This window comes from Arvicola amphibius, chromosome 3 (assembly GCF_903992535.2).
Source record: "Arvicola amphibius chromosome 3, mArvAmp1.2, whole genome shotgun sequence".
Taxonomy (NCBI): domain Eukaryota; kingdom Metazoa; phylum Chordata; class Mammalia; order Rodentia; family Cricetidae; genus Arvicola; species Arvicola amphibius.
The window spans coordinates 126,361,855-126,379,386 of NC_052049.1; the positions used below are offsets into that span (position 1 = coordinate 126,361,855).

Below are 17,532 nucleotides of genomic sequence, written 5' to 3' on the forward strand. Positions count from 1 at the left end.
TCAGGTCTTCTGGGAGTAAGAGGTCTCAATCTTGGAGTTTGAGGGTCTGTTGAACTTCATGTCTGAGTTGGGCAGTGAGGGTTCCAGTTTGGAGGACTGTTGGGGATCCTTGGCCACTCCAGCATTCTGGGACATACAATATAGGTCAGATAAGTATATGCCCATTCCCAAGGTACACTGCCTAGGGGCATCTTGCCTGGCAAGTCATGCTTCCTTCTGAGTATCCAAACCCAGCAGGCTGTGGCATTTTATCACTGCGGGTGATGCCTAATTCCTCTGGGTCCCTAGGACTACATGAGGTTGCAGAGGTAATGCTATGCTCTGGACGGCCTCAGGTTCTGTCTAGGGATGGTAGAGCCTTGGCTGCAAAGTACTGATAGATTGAATGTAGGAGAATTAGGACCTTTTGCTGTAGGGTATGAAGTCTCCAGGGCTGGGCTTGGGGTGGGGGTGGGGACACTGATGTGGTTGATCTACTTGTTCCTGGGAAGAAGGGAATGTGAATCTATCCCCAGTATTGATGTCATCTAAGAAGGAAGCTAAACAGAAATATATTGCACTAGAAATTGTGTAGGAAGAGGTACAAGGTATTCTGCCCATGTGTGATGCCAGAGTAGAGCCAGAACACTCTAGAAATGCCTGTGTAGGCCATTTCTCATCTCATTTCACACTGGGGATAGGCCCAGTGTGGATGCCGCTCAGAGTATGGACTCCATGCGGACTGCTGAGCTATCCCCTCCTTGAGGTTTAGGACAACTAATGGGGAAGGGGACATGTTGGCAGGCATTTCTGTCTCTTCAGATGAGTGGGGGAATGGAGGTCACTTGATTATCCAGTTTGTTAATGGTAGGACCTTAGCTCTAGACTTCTGATACTTGCCTTAAGATCTATCCCCCAAGTTTTTCTCAGGGCCTCGTGATTGGGGGTTGGGAACTTCTGTGTCAGGGTGACTCACAGGCTGGTCTATGATGATGGAGTTCGACGGGTGTCCAAAACCATGTTGTTGCTCCTGAAGCCGTATGGCCAAGTTTTGCTTCTCTCGTGCCCAGTGGCGAGCTGAGTCCTCAAGCTGCAGACATGGAGAGGGGAATTTGGAAAGACAGCAGTTAGCACAGCTCCTCCCCAAAAGCTAGGACAGAGTCTGGGCTTGTCCTCTGGGAAAAGGCAAAGCCCTGGCAGTAGCAGAGGTAAGGAGTCAAAGAGGCAACCTAAGACACAGACAGATCTCAGCAGTCCGCATGGAGTCCATACTCTGAGCGGCATCCACACTGGGCCTTCACTCTGGTCACTGAACTAAGGCTGACCTGGTTACATAATGGGCCCTAATATGGAGTCGTACATTGGGTCTTGACCCTACTTGTATACTAAGCATTGCTCCTGACCAGAGGCTGCACTGTGAGCCGCTCCAGGCTGATCAACTCCAGCATCTCACCTACCTGGTTTTCCAGGGACAAGATCCGACTCTGAGCTTGTTCTAGCTTGGCCAGTAGGTTAAACTTGTCTGAAGTACCACCAAGGAGATCCTGTGGGATCAGATGCTCACGTGAGGCCCCAGATGGGAGCTGAGGCCATGACTGAGGAAGCCCCAGGTGCTGCAGGAGAACCCAGCCAGGTGTGGGTTTCAAATTCAGTGGTAGACACAGGGCCTCAGTCCTGGGCCAGGGCCTCTTCCTTAGGATCTGCATAGGGCTTGGTGGGCATTGTTCCCTATGCTGTTTCCCCACTCAGATTAGGGACTCTGACATCACATAGATTCCAGGCTGGTCTTGAACTCACTATGTAATGAGAATAACCTTGACTTCTTGTCCTCCTGCCTCCGTCTCCTGAGTGCTGGGATTACAGGCGTGTGTAGGTTTATGCAGTGCTGGGGATTGAACACAGGGCTTCATATATGCTAGACAAGTACTCTACCCACTGAGCTATACCACCGGCTCACACCTAATATCTTGACACATGAACTCCCTTTAACACCAGGAGGCAGTTGAGCTGGGAGTCTTTGTAGAAGAAGGTTCAGCAAAACAAAGGATGCCTATCTTTCATGTTTTACCTGTCTGCCTGTGCGTTGGGACATTCCAAACAGAATGCACTTCCTGGATGAACACAAACACTCACCTGTGCCCTCTTGCCACCATAGCTTCAAACATTGACTCTGGGTTTGTGTACAAAGGGGTACTTGAAGTAGTCCCCGGAGCACCCACCTGTGTTGGCAGGGTCTCTGTGCACTTGGAGTGGCCTGGGCCATTTGTGTCTTGTAGCCTCTCTGCCAAGTCTCCACCTGCTCCCAACTCCCTGGGATCCACCTGGGATGGGGAAAAGGGCTCTCCAAGGCTGCACCAATCCCAGACGGTTCTGAGAGGCCCATGGTGGGAGGAGGGTGTCCAAGTGGGAGCAAGCCAGGTGGTAGGTGGAGTCAGGGTTCAGGGGTCAAGGGTGAGCTAGGGCCTTGCTCTCTCCCAGGGCGCTAGATGAGGGCAAAGCATTCATCTTAGGAACATGAGCGCAATGAGTGCAAGGCGTGAGTATGAGTTTCCGATGCCACTGGGTGCTGGGAAGCCCAGATTCTGGGCTGGATCTTTAACCTGGCTCATGCTGGGGGTGATTGTGGGGTACATACTGACCAGTGCCCGCAGGCTCCTGCCAGGCTTGTGTTGGCAGCTCTTACCGGCAGGGCCTGCTGCTGCAGGATGATGGGGACTGACTGCTGGCGGTTCCTTTCCAACTCTGCCCGCAGCCTTGTGTTTTCGGCCAGCAGTATGGAGTAAAGATCGACAGCCGCGTTCTCTCCCGTGGGGCCCAGGTGAATGCCAGAGGTGGTGAACACGGGGAAGGCTGTGAACATAGTCACACGTGCTTGTGATATGGGCTTTCTTGCCTCTCTGTTCCCATTTGCCCCAGCATTTTGCTCCATTCTGCTCCCAAGCTAGCAATGGCTCCCACTCGCCGGTGGAGTCAGGTCCATGTCTCTCGGACCGTGTAGAATCTTAGTCCGTTGCTTTCCCTGTGTTCTTCCCTGCTCATTTGTCCTTGTATTTGTCTCTGGTCCTTCGACCTGGTTGTTGGCCTCCATAGACGCTAGCCCACATTCCAGGTGACTCAAGGAGCCCTGAGATGTTCATTGTTTTCTAAAGACTTTCAGACCCCCGGTGCCTAGCCATCAGTGAAGACTGAACCCCAGAGGCAGGCATACAGAGATACTTTGGGGAGTCTCTCCAGGTGGCCAGGGAGATGAATGACCTGATATGGTGTCATTTTATTCTTTCCTGTTTATCAGAGCTATCTTTTATTGACAGTTGTGGATAGCTGTGGTTTCCACCGATGGGGAAAATAAACTGATTCCACAAGAGTGGTTCTGTCTTTTGTTTTGTGGAGGAAGAATAGAGAAGATGCCTGGGGGGAGGGCAGGGAGGAAGCAGAGGACTTGGACACTGTGGCCTAGGAGGCCCTCCATCTGGGGAAGTCTTTCTCTGTTCCTGTGGTTCATGCAGCCTCAACCCTAGAGGTCTGGTTTCTGTCTACTTGGCTCACACCAGTATCATTGTGTCCTAAGGCATCTCCTGACAGAAGAAGGGATCTGATCACCATGGGAGCTCTCTGTACCTGAGAGAGGAGAAGACTAACACTATCCCAGGTGTCTCTCTCCTGCTCACAGACACAGCAGAGCACTGCCCCCTCTCTGAAAGTTCTTGTGAAGCTGGGGGGCTCCAGGGCAGGACAACAAGTTGGAAAGTCATTTACTCCGGGATCTACCTTGGGGAGCAGGCTCACCCACGTTGGGCTTCCCCTGCGGCCTGCTCGGCTGTGCTGGCTCCTTCCTCTCACGGAGCCTTTCTTCCAGTACCTGCTCCATCTTCTCAATCACCTGGTGACAGAGACCAAAGCTTGGCTGGCCAGAGAGCTCCACAACCTCTAGGCTGCAGCACCTCCTGGGCAGCCCCAGCACCTGCCTTCTCCTGGTGCCGCACGGTGTCCTCCAGGGCCTTCATCTTCTGCAGCTTGTCCTGGTACCGCTTCAGTTGTGCTGCCTGAGGCTGCTGGGCCTGGTACAGAAGCAGTAACTCCTTCTCTCGATCATTCTTCTGCAGGATGGAGGCGAATGGGTTCCTGGGAGTTATCCCGGCCACAGGGGTGCACGTGGGATCCTGCTGCACCCTGCGTAGCCGGCCAGGTTCCCTCCCCACCATGTGCTTTCTTTCTGCTCTGGAACATCTCCCAGGACTTTGCTCAGTGGTGGCACTGTTCCCCTGGCCACCAAGCCTTGGCTCACCCGAATCAGCTCGTTCTGCAGGTATTGCACCCTGTCTCGCAGCCTCTTTATGTCCAGTTCGCTCAGCAGTAGCCTCTGCTTCATGGACACCGCTGGGGTGGAAAGAAGCTGGCTTGAGAGCAGATGGAGGCAGGGGTACCCAGCCCTGGCTTGACTCAGGATTGTACTTTCTGTTCCTCCCCGCTAGGATGCTATAGCTGGGCAGACTGTGCAAGTGTGTCTACAGGGAGGGGCAGGGGACTTGTGTGACACACATCTGGAGAAAGCTCCCCATCACCCTGGCAAAGAGCCGCGTGAGCCCCAGACTAAGCTCAGCCCAGCGTCTGGGCCCCAGTAGGTATCCAAAGGCTCACCCAGATTCTCCTCTTCAGCCCTGCTCTGTTCTTCTTCTAAGTTCTGCTGGGTCAGGTGACTCCTCAGCGTGCGGTTCTCCTCCTCCAGGATGTTGGTTTGCTTCCTCAGTGCCAGGATGTCCTCTGCCATCTTCTGCATGGCCCGCCGGTAGTTGTTCATCTCCTACGATCCCAGAATCCTCCGTTGAACCCTTACTCCATGCCCAACCCCCCAGGACTACATCTGCACCCACAGTGAGCCACCCTCAACTCAATGAGCCTTAGCAATTGCCCAGAAGAGGGGTTGGGCATGGTCCCCATATCTCCTGGCAGCATTAGGACAGCCACACTAATGTGCCTCCTCAGGGACCACAATGATTCATATGACCCCAGGGGTTGCTAGGGTTCAGGAATCAGGTGAGGAAGCCTGCAGACAACAGCCTCAAAGCACGGAGCCACGTTTCCGTGTTCTGAGTAAATATACAGCTTCACCTTCTCTTTCCTTCATACCCTCTTCTAACCCAACTCCTTCTTAGACTGCCCACTGAAGCCACTTGGGGGCTGACCTACCATCAGCTTCCCAAACAGCCCAGCATCTAAGAAGAGACACCAAGCAGACCCTAGAGACTCAGGTAAGATCTCAAGGTCAAGGTCAGGATCCTGATACAAAATGAGGGAGATGCAGGAGATGGGGGCAGGAAGCTGACTTATGTCTGGAAGGGCAATAATCATAGAGTTGGTGTTCACTGGGCTCCCCTACACCCCAAGCCTCCTGCTAAGGGCTTTAGGTGCTTTTCTGCATTCAACCCCTAGCAAGCCTATGGGATAGGTATTATTGTCACCCCCACTTTACAGAGGAGGAAACTGAAGCCCCAAAGAAGCGAGCAACCTACCAATGATGAGAGCAATAGATAGTAAAGTCAGGATATGAAATTCAAGCCTACTGGTGCTGATGCTTGAGTCTGGATGTTTATTTTTATTTTTTAGAAAACAAAAGTCTGCTCATATATGTACAGGACAACTGAGATGGATTTTCGTGCACTGTGTGTGTGTGTGTGTGCGTGTGCGAGCGTGTGTGTGCGTGCGTGCATGTGTTGATATATGTGTGTGTTCAGTCTTGGATGTCAACCTCAAGAACGAGATCTATTCCTTGAAATAGGGCAACTTCTCATTGGCCTGGAGCTCACCAATTAGGCTAGACTGGTTTGTCAGTGAGTTCTAAGGGTCCTCCTGTCTCTACTTCCCTCTTGCTGCGATGATAAACACTCAGTCACCATGCCTGACATTTACATGGGTGCTGGGCATCAAACTCAAGATCCTGCACTTGCAAGGCAAGCACTTTACCCACTGAGCCATATCTCGAGATCTGTATTTTGCTTGTCAATTAGATTCTGTACCGTTGTTACAAGCTTCAAGTACACAGTATCTTACGATAAATATTATTTAAAGAGAGGAGAGAGAGAGAATGAGCCAAGACACAAGCCAGAAAGGTCCTGGAAGAGGAGGTCTCAGAGCAGGACGTGGGGGTGAAGAGGGAGGAGGCAAGTGTGCTATCTGAGTTGTCTGTGGACTTCCAGGCTGTGGGAAGCCTTGCTCCTTGCTCCTGTGGGTGGGCCTCACAGACCTAGCCTGACTCCCTGGTCTCCTGCTGCCTGGTGTGTGTGTGTGTGTGTGTGTGTGTGTGTGTGTGTGTGTGTATGATCCAGCTACATTCCCAGTTATACTCTCCCACCTGCTGCCTGGGGTAGGGGTGGGGGATCCAGCTATATCCAAGCTACGGTCTCCCACCTGCTTCATGGTGAGGCACAGCTTCTAGGGGAGGGGTCCCCAGTCAGCAGGATCTCATCAGACACCGCTTGTCGTCTGCCACTGCTGTCTAGCCTTCTTGGCTATAGTCTCTCTGATGGTGCCACTGCTGGCTCTATCTTCCTTGCATCTGTTGTGGCTTCCCCAGATCTGGGCCCATCTGGCGTCCTCAGTCAGGGTGCTTACTGGGACCCTGGACCTGGGACCACGTGCGCGCACGCGCGTGTGTGCGTGCGTGCACACACACACACATATGCACACTCATGCACATACTTACTTTGGAGTCAGGGACATGTGTGGAGTTTGGGACCTCCTGGCGGCCCAGGAGTAGCAAGGATGGGCTTTGCAGGTGTGTGTGTGTGGGGCACTATACTCAGTCTGTCTCTTCTGCTTCAGTGGCTGTTCCACTCCACAAATCCTTCCCCTTTTCTTCTTCCTACCATAGGCCTGCTGGCTCCCCCTCTGCTGAGTGGTTTATGGCACATCCCAAGACTGACTGGGTCTAGGGCCCAGGGCTTGACTGGAGGAAGTCTCTGATATTTCAAAAGAGGGGATCATCTCCTGTCCTAACTAACTACTTCAACCTCTTCTCATGCTGCTCTGATTACAGCAGCCCCAGGGCGGTTACTGGTTTCTAAGGTTATCGCCTCAACACATACACATTCCTAGGTCTATGTTCAAGGATGCTCCATTCAGCAGTTTGTAGTCTTATACTACGGCTTCTCTCGTGTCTCGTTGCATAGAGTGTCCTAGAATTAGTTGTCCTGGTTCAGAGAGAAGGCTATACTCTATTGTGAAATGAAGGGATCGTGTGGGGAATTAACACAAACTTAACTGGGATGGGATGGGAACATGTACACATAAGGAGTTCTGGGGGAAAGGTTGCAGCCCCTCGGCCCATCTTACAGGATCTGGGCAGCCCACTTCTCATTCAGGGGATTATCGTTTTTAAGATCTCACTGTTCCCCAACTCTGCAGTTCTGGGATGTGGGGGAAGTAAGTATTGTTCTTTTATTTTTACCCTCCCCCATCGATGAAGGAAACAGAGATTATAGCAACAAAGGAAAGGACAGAGGGAGAGGTTGGCTTCTGGCGAGGTGGCCCCTGCCTCAGCCATCAGGCCCTTCTAGAGGAGGGTCAGTGGGTCCTGGGGACTCCATCCCTTGAAGCCTCATCTTCCTCCCAGACTCTTAGCCTAGCCCTGCCTGATCCCTGGGAGTGAGGCCTCCATAGGAAGACAGTATGGCCTCCTGGCTCAGCCTCTCTACTCCAACCAGGGCTCTGTTTCTGTGGGGATCTCAGCTGCCCCGATTTGCATGGCCAAGTGGGGACCTTGGCAGCACAGCTGGGCTGGCAGACCACAAGGTTCAAGTTAGCAGCCCTGACCTCCGGCCACAGCCTGCAGCCGGGTTATCCTCAGGGCCATATTCTACATCACATTCCGGTCTTGAAAACACACAGGACACCCTGTTCCAGATTCTCTTTATGATCTGGCTCTCTAGTTACCTCCTGGGGGAGGGACAGGCGTGGCCTCAGGGGCCCTGACTCCAATGCCACTGTGCCTGACCCTGAGGACCCTTTGCACCCTCCTCACCGACTGGCCCCCTTCCACCCGACCCTCAGAGCCTGCCAGAGTGAGGAATGTCAGAGTGCCAGGTTTTAGTTTCCCCGCTGACCAGGAGTATTTGTGGTCTTTACCACATCCATAGCACCCTGTGGGCTCAGAAAGTGGGGTGCCCAACCTTAGGCTTCAGTGCCCTTATCTGTGGATACAAAATCAGCCCCCAAGAACAACTGTGATATGAGAGCTAATAGGAAGGTTAGCCCTGGCCCTGGCACTGGCACTAGGGTGCCTGGAGACGGTAACTCAAGGGAACCACTTTAAGGTGTTTCAAAACACTCCAGAATGGCCTTGGTCACTGGGCCCAGAAATTCTTCTTATATGATGAGACCCAGTTTACTGGACGAAGGTTCATTTCCACTGAGGAGGAGGGTGGGGACTCTCTGAGCCCAAGAGATATACTTAGACTATGGCCAGAGCTTACGCTAAAGTCTGAAGCACATCACCCAATGGGGACCCAGCACATATCTGGCTGCCACCAATTATGTAGTCAGAGGGACCTTGTATCATCACTATAAAGGTGGGGAAACTGAGGCTGGAAGTAGTGTGCTCCAGAGACTGTCACAAAGCCTGCGCCTGAAGCATCACAACAACCCCCTTGGTGGTCAAGCCTTGCTGAGTGCCACTGTACACAGTTCTGGGTCACATAGAGCCTGGAGCAGAGTTAGGCTAGACTGTCCCTTCCCACAGTGGTCCACCTCTACACCGAGGGGGTAGCAGATGCTTCCTTGTCTGTGGAAGAAGGGGCCTCCAGAAGGCCTATTCCCAGCTTAGTAAGCAAACCTGGAGAGCTTCCTGGAGGCAGTGATGACCCAAACCTCTCTTAGGATGAGAGTGGTACCCAGAGGGAGGAGCTTCCAAGCCCAGGAGAAGTTGTGGGGAGAGATGGGGGAAGGGGACAGCTGCAGAGCAAGCTGGAGAAATGGACGCTCCTGGCCTCTGCTGCAGGAAACGGAAGGGCCTACCATGCAGGGGTGTAATAAGGGCTCGCAGCTGCCAACTACTAGGGACAGAAGGGTATAGGGGTCCAGAGTAGTGCTAGGTAAGAGGCAAGATAAAAGCGGAGGAAGGGAGACATGGGAAGGCAGGCCTCTGAGATGTGCACCTGGGAAAGGGAGCGGATGTTCAGAATTGAGGAACGGAACGGAGAGAAAGGATACAAAGGGTCCTCAAGATGGCGGGGGAAGAAAGTAGGGGGTAATCGCCAGAGAGGAAGACAAGCGGGAAAAGCCGGCGGCCAAGCCAAGACCATAGGACTCACTGAAGAACGCTTGGGCTGTGGACAGTAGTATGAGGCTGAGCAGGGATCTGGGCTCACCAGGCCTGCTTAAGCTCTGGCCCCAACCCCCAGGGCTCTTGCTGGTGGGCTCAAAATGCTGGCATGTGGTTTACCTTTGCTGCCACCAGGGGGCAGCCGCCTCCCGCCAATGCTCTGCTTTCAGTCTGTCCCAAAAAGAGAGCAAGGCTTCCGAGAAGCCCCACGGCTTGGGTGGCAGAGTATTAGAGTATTTCACCACCTAGCCCCACCAGCACGCATGCCCCTTCTCCAGATGATCCAGCTGTCCTCCCGAGACATGCCCTGGTTAGGATGGGTGCCCTCTGCTGAGAATCATCCTTGGAAACCAGAGAGGTCAGTGACTTGCCTGAAGTCACACAGCAATTCTTGAACCTCAGCTGGGTCCTTTATTGGCTCTAGGAAAGATTATGGGCCTGAGGCATGGGGGTAGGGCTTGGAACAAGACCTATAGTGAAGCTAGCTCAACTTCTCCCACAGCTGAAGACACCTGACGCTGATGCTCGTGCACACGAAGGAAAGGAAGGGGTGTGGGTGAGGAAGCCTGACCCTTCTCCCACACATACCCAAATCTTTGCAGAGAGAGACAATTCTTCTACCTAATTAACTATTCTATGAACACTCGACACAGGTGGAAACCTAAAGGTCCCAGGTGACTTCATGGATAGAAACTCTCCCTTAACCCTTAACCCTGAACTCAATCTAAGCCTAAATGTAGGGCTTTGGATGCCAGGTTCTTGCCTAGTTTCCCCTGGTTGTAACCAGTCTGAAGGGGAATCCATTCTGCTCTCCTTGCTGAGGAAGAAGCTGGGCCAGAAGAGGATGGCCTGGCTGTCTTTTGCTTCATTCTTTTTTTTTTCCTTTATTTTTTGTTTTTTTTTTTTTGTTGTTGTTTTTTTTTGTTTTGTTTTTCGAGACAGGGTTTCTCTGCAGCTTTTTTTATTTTTTTTTATTTATTTTTATTTTATTTTATTTTATTTTTTTTTTGGTTTTTCAAGACAGGGTTTCTCTGCAGCTTTTTTAGAGCCTGTCCTGGACCTAGCTCTTGTAGACCAGGCTGGCCTCGAACTCACAGAGATCCGCCTGCCTCTGCCTCCCGAGTGCTGGGATTAAAGGCGTGCGCCACCACCGCCCGGCTTTTGCTTCATTCTTAAGGGGCACAGGTGCAACTGGACGTTTATGAAGGGAGTGTTCTGTGGAACTCAAGGAGCAAGGCCTGGCTGGAGAGGACCTGAGTGCTATCCTGCCCCAGCTCCTCTCCAGCTAATCGCTGCGGCTCTGGACTCCCTGTCACTTAATCTGTTCCTCTCCGCATCTGTTCCTCACAGCTAGCTCTTCCTCCCCCAGGCTCCTCCTCCCCCAGGCTCCTCCTCCTCCAGGCTCCTCCTCCCCAGGCTGCTCCTCCTCCAGGCTCCTCCTCCCCCAGGCTCCTCCTCCTCCAGGCTCCTCCTTCTCCAGGCTCCTTCTCCTCCAGGCTCCTCCTCCCCCAGGCTCCTCCTCCTAGATCCAGGCTCTCCCTCCTGTTCTCCATTCTCTATAGCTGGGTCCTCTCAGCCTTCCTCCCTGGTGGAGCAACAAGACAGCTAACATGCTTTGCTCCTCTTCTCTCTCTCCTCCCCTCCCCTCTTTCAAAGCCCATTGTTTTCTCAGAAAGAAGCCCAGCTAACCAGGGGAAGAAGGAGCCATGATAACAGCCTCTAAGTCATTCTCGCTGAGGGCCCATTGAGGCTTTGCCTGTTCTGACCAGCAGCCACTCCTGACCCATAACCAGTGTGGATAGTCAGTGTGGATAACCAATGCGGATAACCAGTGTGGATAACCAGCGCGGATAACCAGCGTGGATAACCAGCATGGATAACCAGCGTGGCACGGCTGGCTACCAGGGACCACTCACCCCACAGCTACCAGAGGCCTGAGAGACTTCCCTGCCTTCCTGCCTCTCTCAGGACGCCATTGCTCTGTCACCCCCTGTCATTTTTGATGCATAGTGCTCCTGTGGGTCCCTAAGGATACCAGAGACCTTTCTTGCTAACTTTGTATTTTCAGTACTTTAAAAAGGAATGAACCCCAGCTTTTTTGTTTTGTTTTTTAATAAAATGGCCCCTTCAGCTTGCACAACTGATGCTGGCCTTGCCCATTTCCTGAGAACACGAACTGGGAGTCCACTCCAAGGAACCCGTATGGAGACAGATGGCCTGAGATTTACTGAAAGAAGCTAGCAATGTCCCAAGTTCAGTGTGGCTAGGCAGCTCCTGTACCCACAGGAACATCTAATACCACTGGAGTCCTGGTGCCTCTGTCCTTGGTCCATTCAGAAAAACAAAACAAAAACTCCTTTCTTACACACTATGGGCAGGACAATTACCATAGAACCAACTGGCACTGCCTAACCTTACCACCACCAGGGGGCAGGCAAGGGACCTTGAACGTCCCATTGCCTGGGTGGGGACACTGAAGCCCAGAACAGTAGGAGGTTGGCAGAATGTAATCCAGGACTCAGAGGGCAGCACAGGGGAGGGCTGGGGCAGGGACCAGCTTTGCAGAGGGACTTTGGCTGGAGGTGACAAAAACCTGGTGGAGGAATAGCCTCACCTGGAGTGTCCCCACCTTCCCAAGCCTGACCTCAGCTCTGTAAGGGTGGGCCCCTTCAGCTTGCACAACTGATGCTGGCCTTGCCCATTTCCTGAGAGAGCTGCCAGTAGCAGCGTGACTCTGAAAGTACAACTAAGAAGCAAGAGGCAAGAGAGGGGTCTCTGGCCAGGACCATGAAGGCGCCAGGGCTAGCGTGGGCTTGGGGCTTGGAGGTGGCAGATTTCCTGGAAGTCACATCCAACCTCCTGTTCTTGCCCAGCCTTTAAGGTTCTACTCTGGCCCCTTCCTCCGGGAAGCTCCTGGGCAACAGCGGGGTCAGAGCCTGGCCTCTGTGGCAGAAGTGGAAGTGGAGTGGATGATATGGGATTGGGGCTGTGAGACTGACCGGAGGCCAGCACAGCTGCAAAGGCTGTGACGTCATAGCACTAAGGTGGCCCTGGCCCAAAAGCTGGAGCAGGCCTGGCTTGCCCAGCCCCACCCCCCACTAGCCAGGGTGGGCTGTGTCCTGGGTAGCAGCCCCAGGAACTCCGTTAAAGCACAGAGAGAAGATGGGAGCAGATGGAAACCACAGCAGGTTCTAGAATAGAGGAACTCCATTCTGCTCATCTGAAATCCTGTGCCCCAAATAATTTCCCCTGACTGACAGCTGGACCCCTGTACCAAACAAGCCCATGCAAAGTGCTATTGCAAACAGCCTCCGCTGCTCTGTAAATGTGCCTTCCCGGGGATGGGGACACAGTGGCTTCTTTATTCAACCCAAGGTTACGGCAAAGAAACAAAAGACGCACATCTTCCCTGTCCTGTTATTTTTCTTCCCAAGCAGCAGAGAAAGCTTTTGTGCTTGCCTCTGAAGCTCTGAGGAGCTACAGGGCCTTGGCCTGCGTCTGACCCCAGCCCCTGTCTAATTAGCCCCCCCCCCCCCCCAGGAGTTGGGCTCCTAATTGGACCAGGTCAGGACCATGGGGCTGGGGTTGGAATGGGCACTGAAGTATGTGGGGCTTTCTGAAATATGCCATCTAACTTCCCGCTCCCTATCCTCTTGTCCCCAGGCCTCCCCAACCTTATCCATCATTCAAGGCTCCACTCTGGGTCCTCTTCTCCAGGAAGACCCTGGCCACCTGAAAGCCAGTGTCAGTGGCTCAGAGTCCTGCCTCTGCTGATAGCAACTTGAATCTGACCTGGCCCTTGTCCCCAGGCCAGGGAAGTCTAGGGCTCAGGGTGCTGCTGGAGGCTGCAGATGGGACAGAGCTCTCCCCAGGGTGACTCTGATCATGCCACAAGGAGTCCTTCCCTGTTGGTCACCCCCTTTTCCTCTGCTTTCAGAGAGAGGCTGCCTCTGACTGTGTTCACAGAGTGGGGCCAGAACCTGGCTTCCTCTCTGTCTTTCCCTGTTGCTGTCCCCCTGACTGCTAGAAACCCCTGTGCCTCTGTGGTCCTTCATCTGCACACTACAGAGTGCTGCCTTCTGGCCTGGAGCTCTGGGGCTTTTATCACAGGCTTTGGTAACTGGTTAGAGTGGGAATGGTCATCAGCCGAACCCTGCCTTCGGCTAGTCAGCATCCTTTAGATGCCTCTTTTCACGTCTTCACCTTTCCCCAAAGCTCACTCCTGAGTCTGGCAGCACAGACTGAGGTCTGGGGCTAGACCTCCAAGATACCCTAGCTAGGGTTCAAACTAACTGGAGACAATGGCCACTAGAAGGGATTTCTCTATCAAAGCCCCGTTTTCCTCCCTCTCTGGGTTCTGAATGTGGGCTCTAGTGGCCTGGGTTGGGACTGGGGATCCCATTTGTAGGTTTCTGAGACTAGGACTATCTAGAAGTGGTGGCCTGGCCCTCCCCCACCTTACCTCCTACTCACACAGGCTCTGGGAATGCCTCTGCTGGTTGCCTGGCAACACACCCCTACACACCTGCACCCTGGAGAAGTGGACCCATCTCCATGAACTAGAGGGGATGGGGCAGACTTACAGAGCGGCTTTCAACTAGGCCCAGGGCAACCTTGGGGGCCAGAGGGGCGGGGTCCCCTGGCTCCCCCATCCGTGTTGATAGCAGTTCTGTTCCCCAGGATAGGTCCTCAGGGACTGTTGCTACAACAAGTGTCTGCTTGGTGACTGGGCCCAGCCCTGAAGCTAGCGGGAGGCAAACCGTGGGGCCTCTTTCTTTTGTTCTTGGGTGGGGGACACTTGGACGGGGTGATAGAATCAGGCTAGGCTCACTCCTTGTTCAGGGAATCATAAGGAAATAACAGGTCTGGGGAGAGCCATGGGGGTCCTTGGGGACCTTAGGCTTCTGATGCCATTACTTAGAGATCTTCCCACACCCTGGCCTCCAGCTGTTTTCCAGTCTGACTGTCCCCGTTCTGTCTCCACTTTGTCCCCTTCTCATGCCTCACCCTTTGTCTCCCTGAATCTCCCTGTGCCAGCCCCCAGTAGCCTAAGCAGGGCTCACCCCCCCCACACCCCACCCATGGCCCCAGCGTCCTCCAGCTCTGCTTTCCCGATGGTTTGCACAAATTCCTTTCCCTTTAGTTCAGCGCAGACATGGGTGGATGTTTTTGAAAGGAACTCTCTGGGAAGCAAAGGAAAACAAACCCAAACACCCCAGCCCATCACCTAGAAACGCACGGTCACAGATACAGGGCTATCCACTGCAGCCGTCTGAGCCTGGTTACAGATCTTTCCCTGGGGCAAGAGCCTGACCACACAGCCCCCTCTCCCAGGGCATGGGATAAGGTGGTGGTGGTGGTGGTGGTGGTGGTGGTGGTGGTGGTACTTGTTAGTCTGTCTATTCCAGATGTGTGTGGTTTAAAGATTTTTATTCTAGGACCCCCATCAGGAACCAACAGGATGTCTTGGTAGGAATGGAGAATGGAGACTTTATAAAGATATAGTACTAGTTTAATGAATGAATAGATGACTGTAGGGTTCTCTAGAACCTCAGGAGTGGCACAGAATAGTCTCCAAGACACCTCTACCTCAATATCTCTATTCTCAGGGGCCTCTGGCCTCTGTCAGTATTGCTGGCATATACTGGGATGGGGAAGACTCACTTCTTCTGGTTTGCTGGCTACTTTTTTTTGCTTATTTTTCTTAGTGCAATGGGGATAGGCAGGGATGTTGGACAATCCACCCCACTCTGTAGTCAAGCCGGCCTGGTGAGGCGGGAAGACTGTGGGCCCTGCCACTAATTCGCTCGGACAGGTCATTCAACTCCTCTGGGCCTCAGGTCTCTTCTGAGATGGAACACGGCATCCCTCAAATGGGGCTGTCAGGAAACTACATGCAGGCATGGAGCTCTGAGTACACTCCATGGCACATAGATGTGGCTCCGGAAATAGTGCTTCTCTTCTGTGTGACTCATGGTGACTCTAGAGGGCCCAATACTTTCCAAAGGGGAAGTGAATATGTGACTTGGTGTGTAGTCACGTGCCTCCCTGACAGTAAAGCACCCAACAGGCACTAAATACAGGTTCAAAACCACCCCAACCTTCCCCTTGGCTTCTCCTCGTGGCTGCTACCTCCTGCTATGCACCTCTCCCTCCCACAGATCCAGGGCCAAAAGCTCAGGAGGAGGGCGGGCACTGTGCCACTGATGGCTGCCCCGTCTCCAGCCAGCCTTCAGCTGCTGTCCCCGAGGGGCCCTGGACCCCCTTGTTTGCTGTACTGCCAATCGATCGAATGCCCTGCCATCCTCAGGCGTGCCATGAATTTTTCATCAAAAGCCTGTAGACTTTGGGAAACACACAATTAGAAGCACCATCAATAATGTACCACGTGGAGGCGTCCACAGGGTGCAGCCAGACCCCAGACGTGACTGTCTTCCAGCCTGCTCTAACAGGAGACGGGGGGGGGGGGGCTGACTGCACCCTCAGGGACCCAACTCTGGATACAGAACAAGTGCAGCTGTTGTGAGAGAGAAGGCAGCCACACCCTTGGCTTGCGTCAGCTTCTTAGGGCCCAGGCCAGCCACTAGTCTGATTTGGGGTGTTTTGTTAGTAAAATGAACATTGATGAGTGCCCGGAGCTCATTCCTTTCCCCATATAGCACAGTAAAATGCCAGGCGGTTAGATGACATCTTTGGGTGGGCTGCTTTTGTTTTTGTTTTTGTGGACCTAGTGAGTGGCTTGCCAGGATCCCAGGAAGAAGGGCAGGTGCTAGGTGAGGTTGAAGAAGCAAAGGCAGAGAGACTAGAGACGCTGATGGTGCTTCTCACAGACAGTCCAGAACTCTAAGAACTCCAAGGTCAGAAGGCTGTGGTGTAGGAAGGACGTAGCAATACACACCTGTAATCCTAGCATTTGGGAGAGGTAGACAAGCAGAGGGAAAGATGGAGGCTATCCGGACTATACATTACAGAGTTCCAGGCTAGCCTGAAATACCAAGTGGGATCCTGTCTTGAAGAAAGAAAAAAATCCATGCTGAGGGCAGAAGCACAGTCTGTTCAGAAAGAACAGTTCAGTGATGCTACCTCGTCTCAGTTCTCTGGGCAACATGCTGGAGTCACCAGCTCATGGCCTGTGCTGTCCCATCCACCCAGAGCTGTCCAACTCTAGGCCCCTGGGTGACCCTTGCTCAGCAGAGTTGGATGTGGCTTCTTTGACCCTTCCTAGTCCTGTGACTCAAGTGTCCCTGTTCTCAGAGCAGGGACCTGTCAAATCCATGCTGTGGGGGGCTTGGGAGGCAGGCAGAGCAGGAAGCAGGCTGGAAATCCTGTCTCTTGGCTCCCGGGACAGCTGTGCTCTGGGGTCACTGGGCGTGAGAAGGGGGCTTCCTCTGCAGGGCTAGGGTCCAGCCTGCTGCGGTCAGGTGTGGGGACAGGGTTACAAGGACCTCAGGCTGAGTTTGACTCACCAGGTTGAGAAGCTGGGTGGGGAGGGAGGAAGTGGGGGCAGGAAACCATGCCTTTGTCTTTGGTGATCCTAGACTGACCTTCCTTGAGAGTCGTGGTTGCAGGAGGAGGGTGGCTTGTCTCCACTTTGCAGCCCATCTGAGGGGGAGGCAGGCCCAGCAGCTCTCAATAAGGCCGCATGAAAAGCACAGATGGTGCCAACAAGTGCAAATTAATTGAGCAAAGCCTGTGCACACAGGCACTGCGAACAGGCGGCTGACAGGAGGGGAGGGGCTGCTGGGGGACAGGGCAGGGAGCAGGGAGAAGCCTTAACGAGCACTTATCGATGTCTCGGTGGATCCACAGCCCAGAGCACAGCTATTGACAAAGCCTGTCTATAAATCTCCTAGCCATGTCTCCAGAAGCCTTAATTACGGGGCCTCATTACCTTTCACACCTCTCGGCTCATGGGGGCCAGCGTGGACAGGGGTGGCTGACAACACACTGGCTGACCCATGACAGCCTTGCTGAGCCTTTCCATGAAAGGTGCCCAGCTGAGCTGCCTGGAACAGTTTGGGGCTATGTATCCAGCGGAGCAGGCAGGATTCAGCCTCCTAGGCTAAAGGCAGAGATTTTGGAGCCCGAGAACTCTTAAACTCCTGATCCAGTCTGTCCAGTTACTGTTGACTCCAGCGAGTCTCTCACCTCTCGGTGCTACAGTTTGCTCCTGTACCAATGAAGAGAGGGTTGTAAGGAGATTAAGGGGCAAGGTCTGTGCCTAGCACACATAGTAT

General features: G+C 53.3%; 1 protein-coding gene across 1 annotated transcript in view; it reads right to left on the minus strand.

Annotated features, from left to right (window-relative positions):
- The window catches only part of Ccdc33 (coiled-coil domain containing 33), an 80,430-nt gene continuing 62,898 nt past the window's right edge, over positions 1-17,532 (minus strand). The window contains exons 12-19 of the mRNA XM_038323773.1: positions 4,618-4,780; positions 4,265-4,356; positions 3,945-4,076; positions 3,766-3,859; positions 2,663-2,829; positions 1,437-1,523; positions 956-1,069; positions 1-126 (exon numbers count right to left, since the gene is read on the minus strand). Coding sequence (XP_038179701.1) covers positions 1-126; positions 956-1,069; positions 1,437-1,523; positions 2,663-2,829; positions 3,766-3,859; positions 3,945-4,076; positions 4,265-4,356; positions 4,618-4,780 — 975 coding nt within the window. The remainder of the gene's footprint in view (positions 127-955; positions 1,070-1,436; positions 1,524-2,662; positions 2,830-3,765; positions 3,860-3,944; positions 4,077-4,264; positions 4,357-4,617; positions 4,781-17,532) is intronic.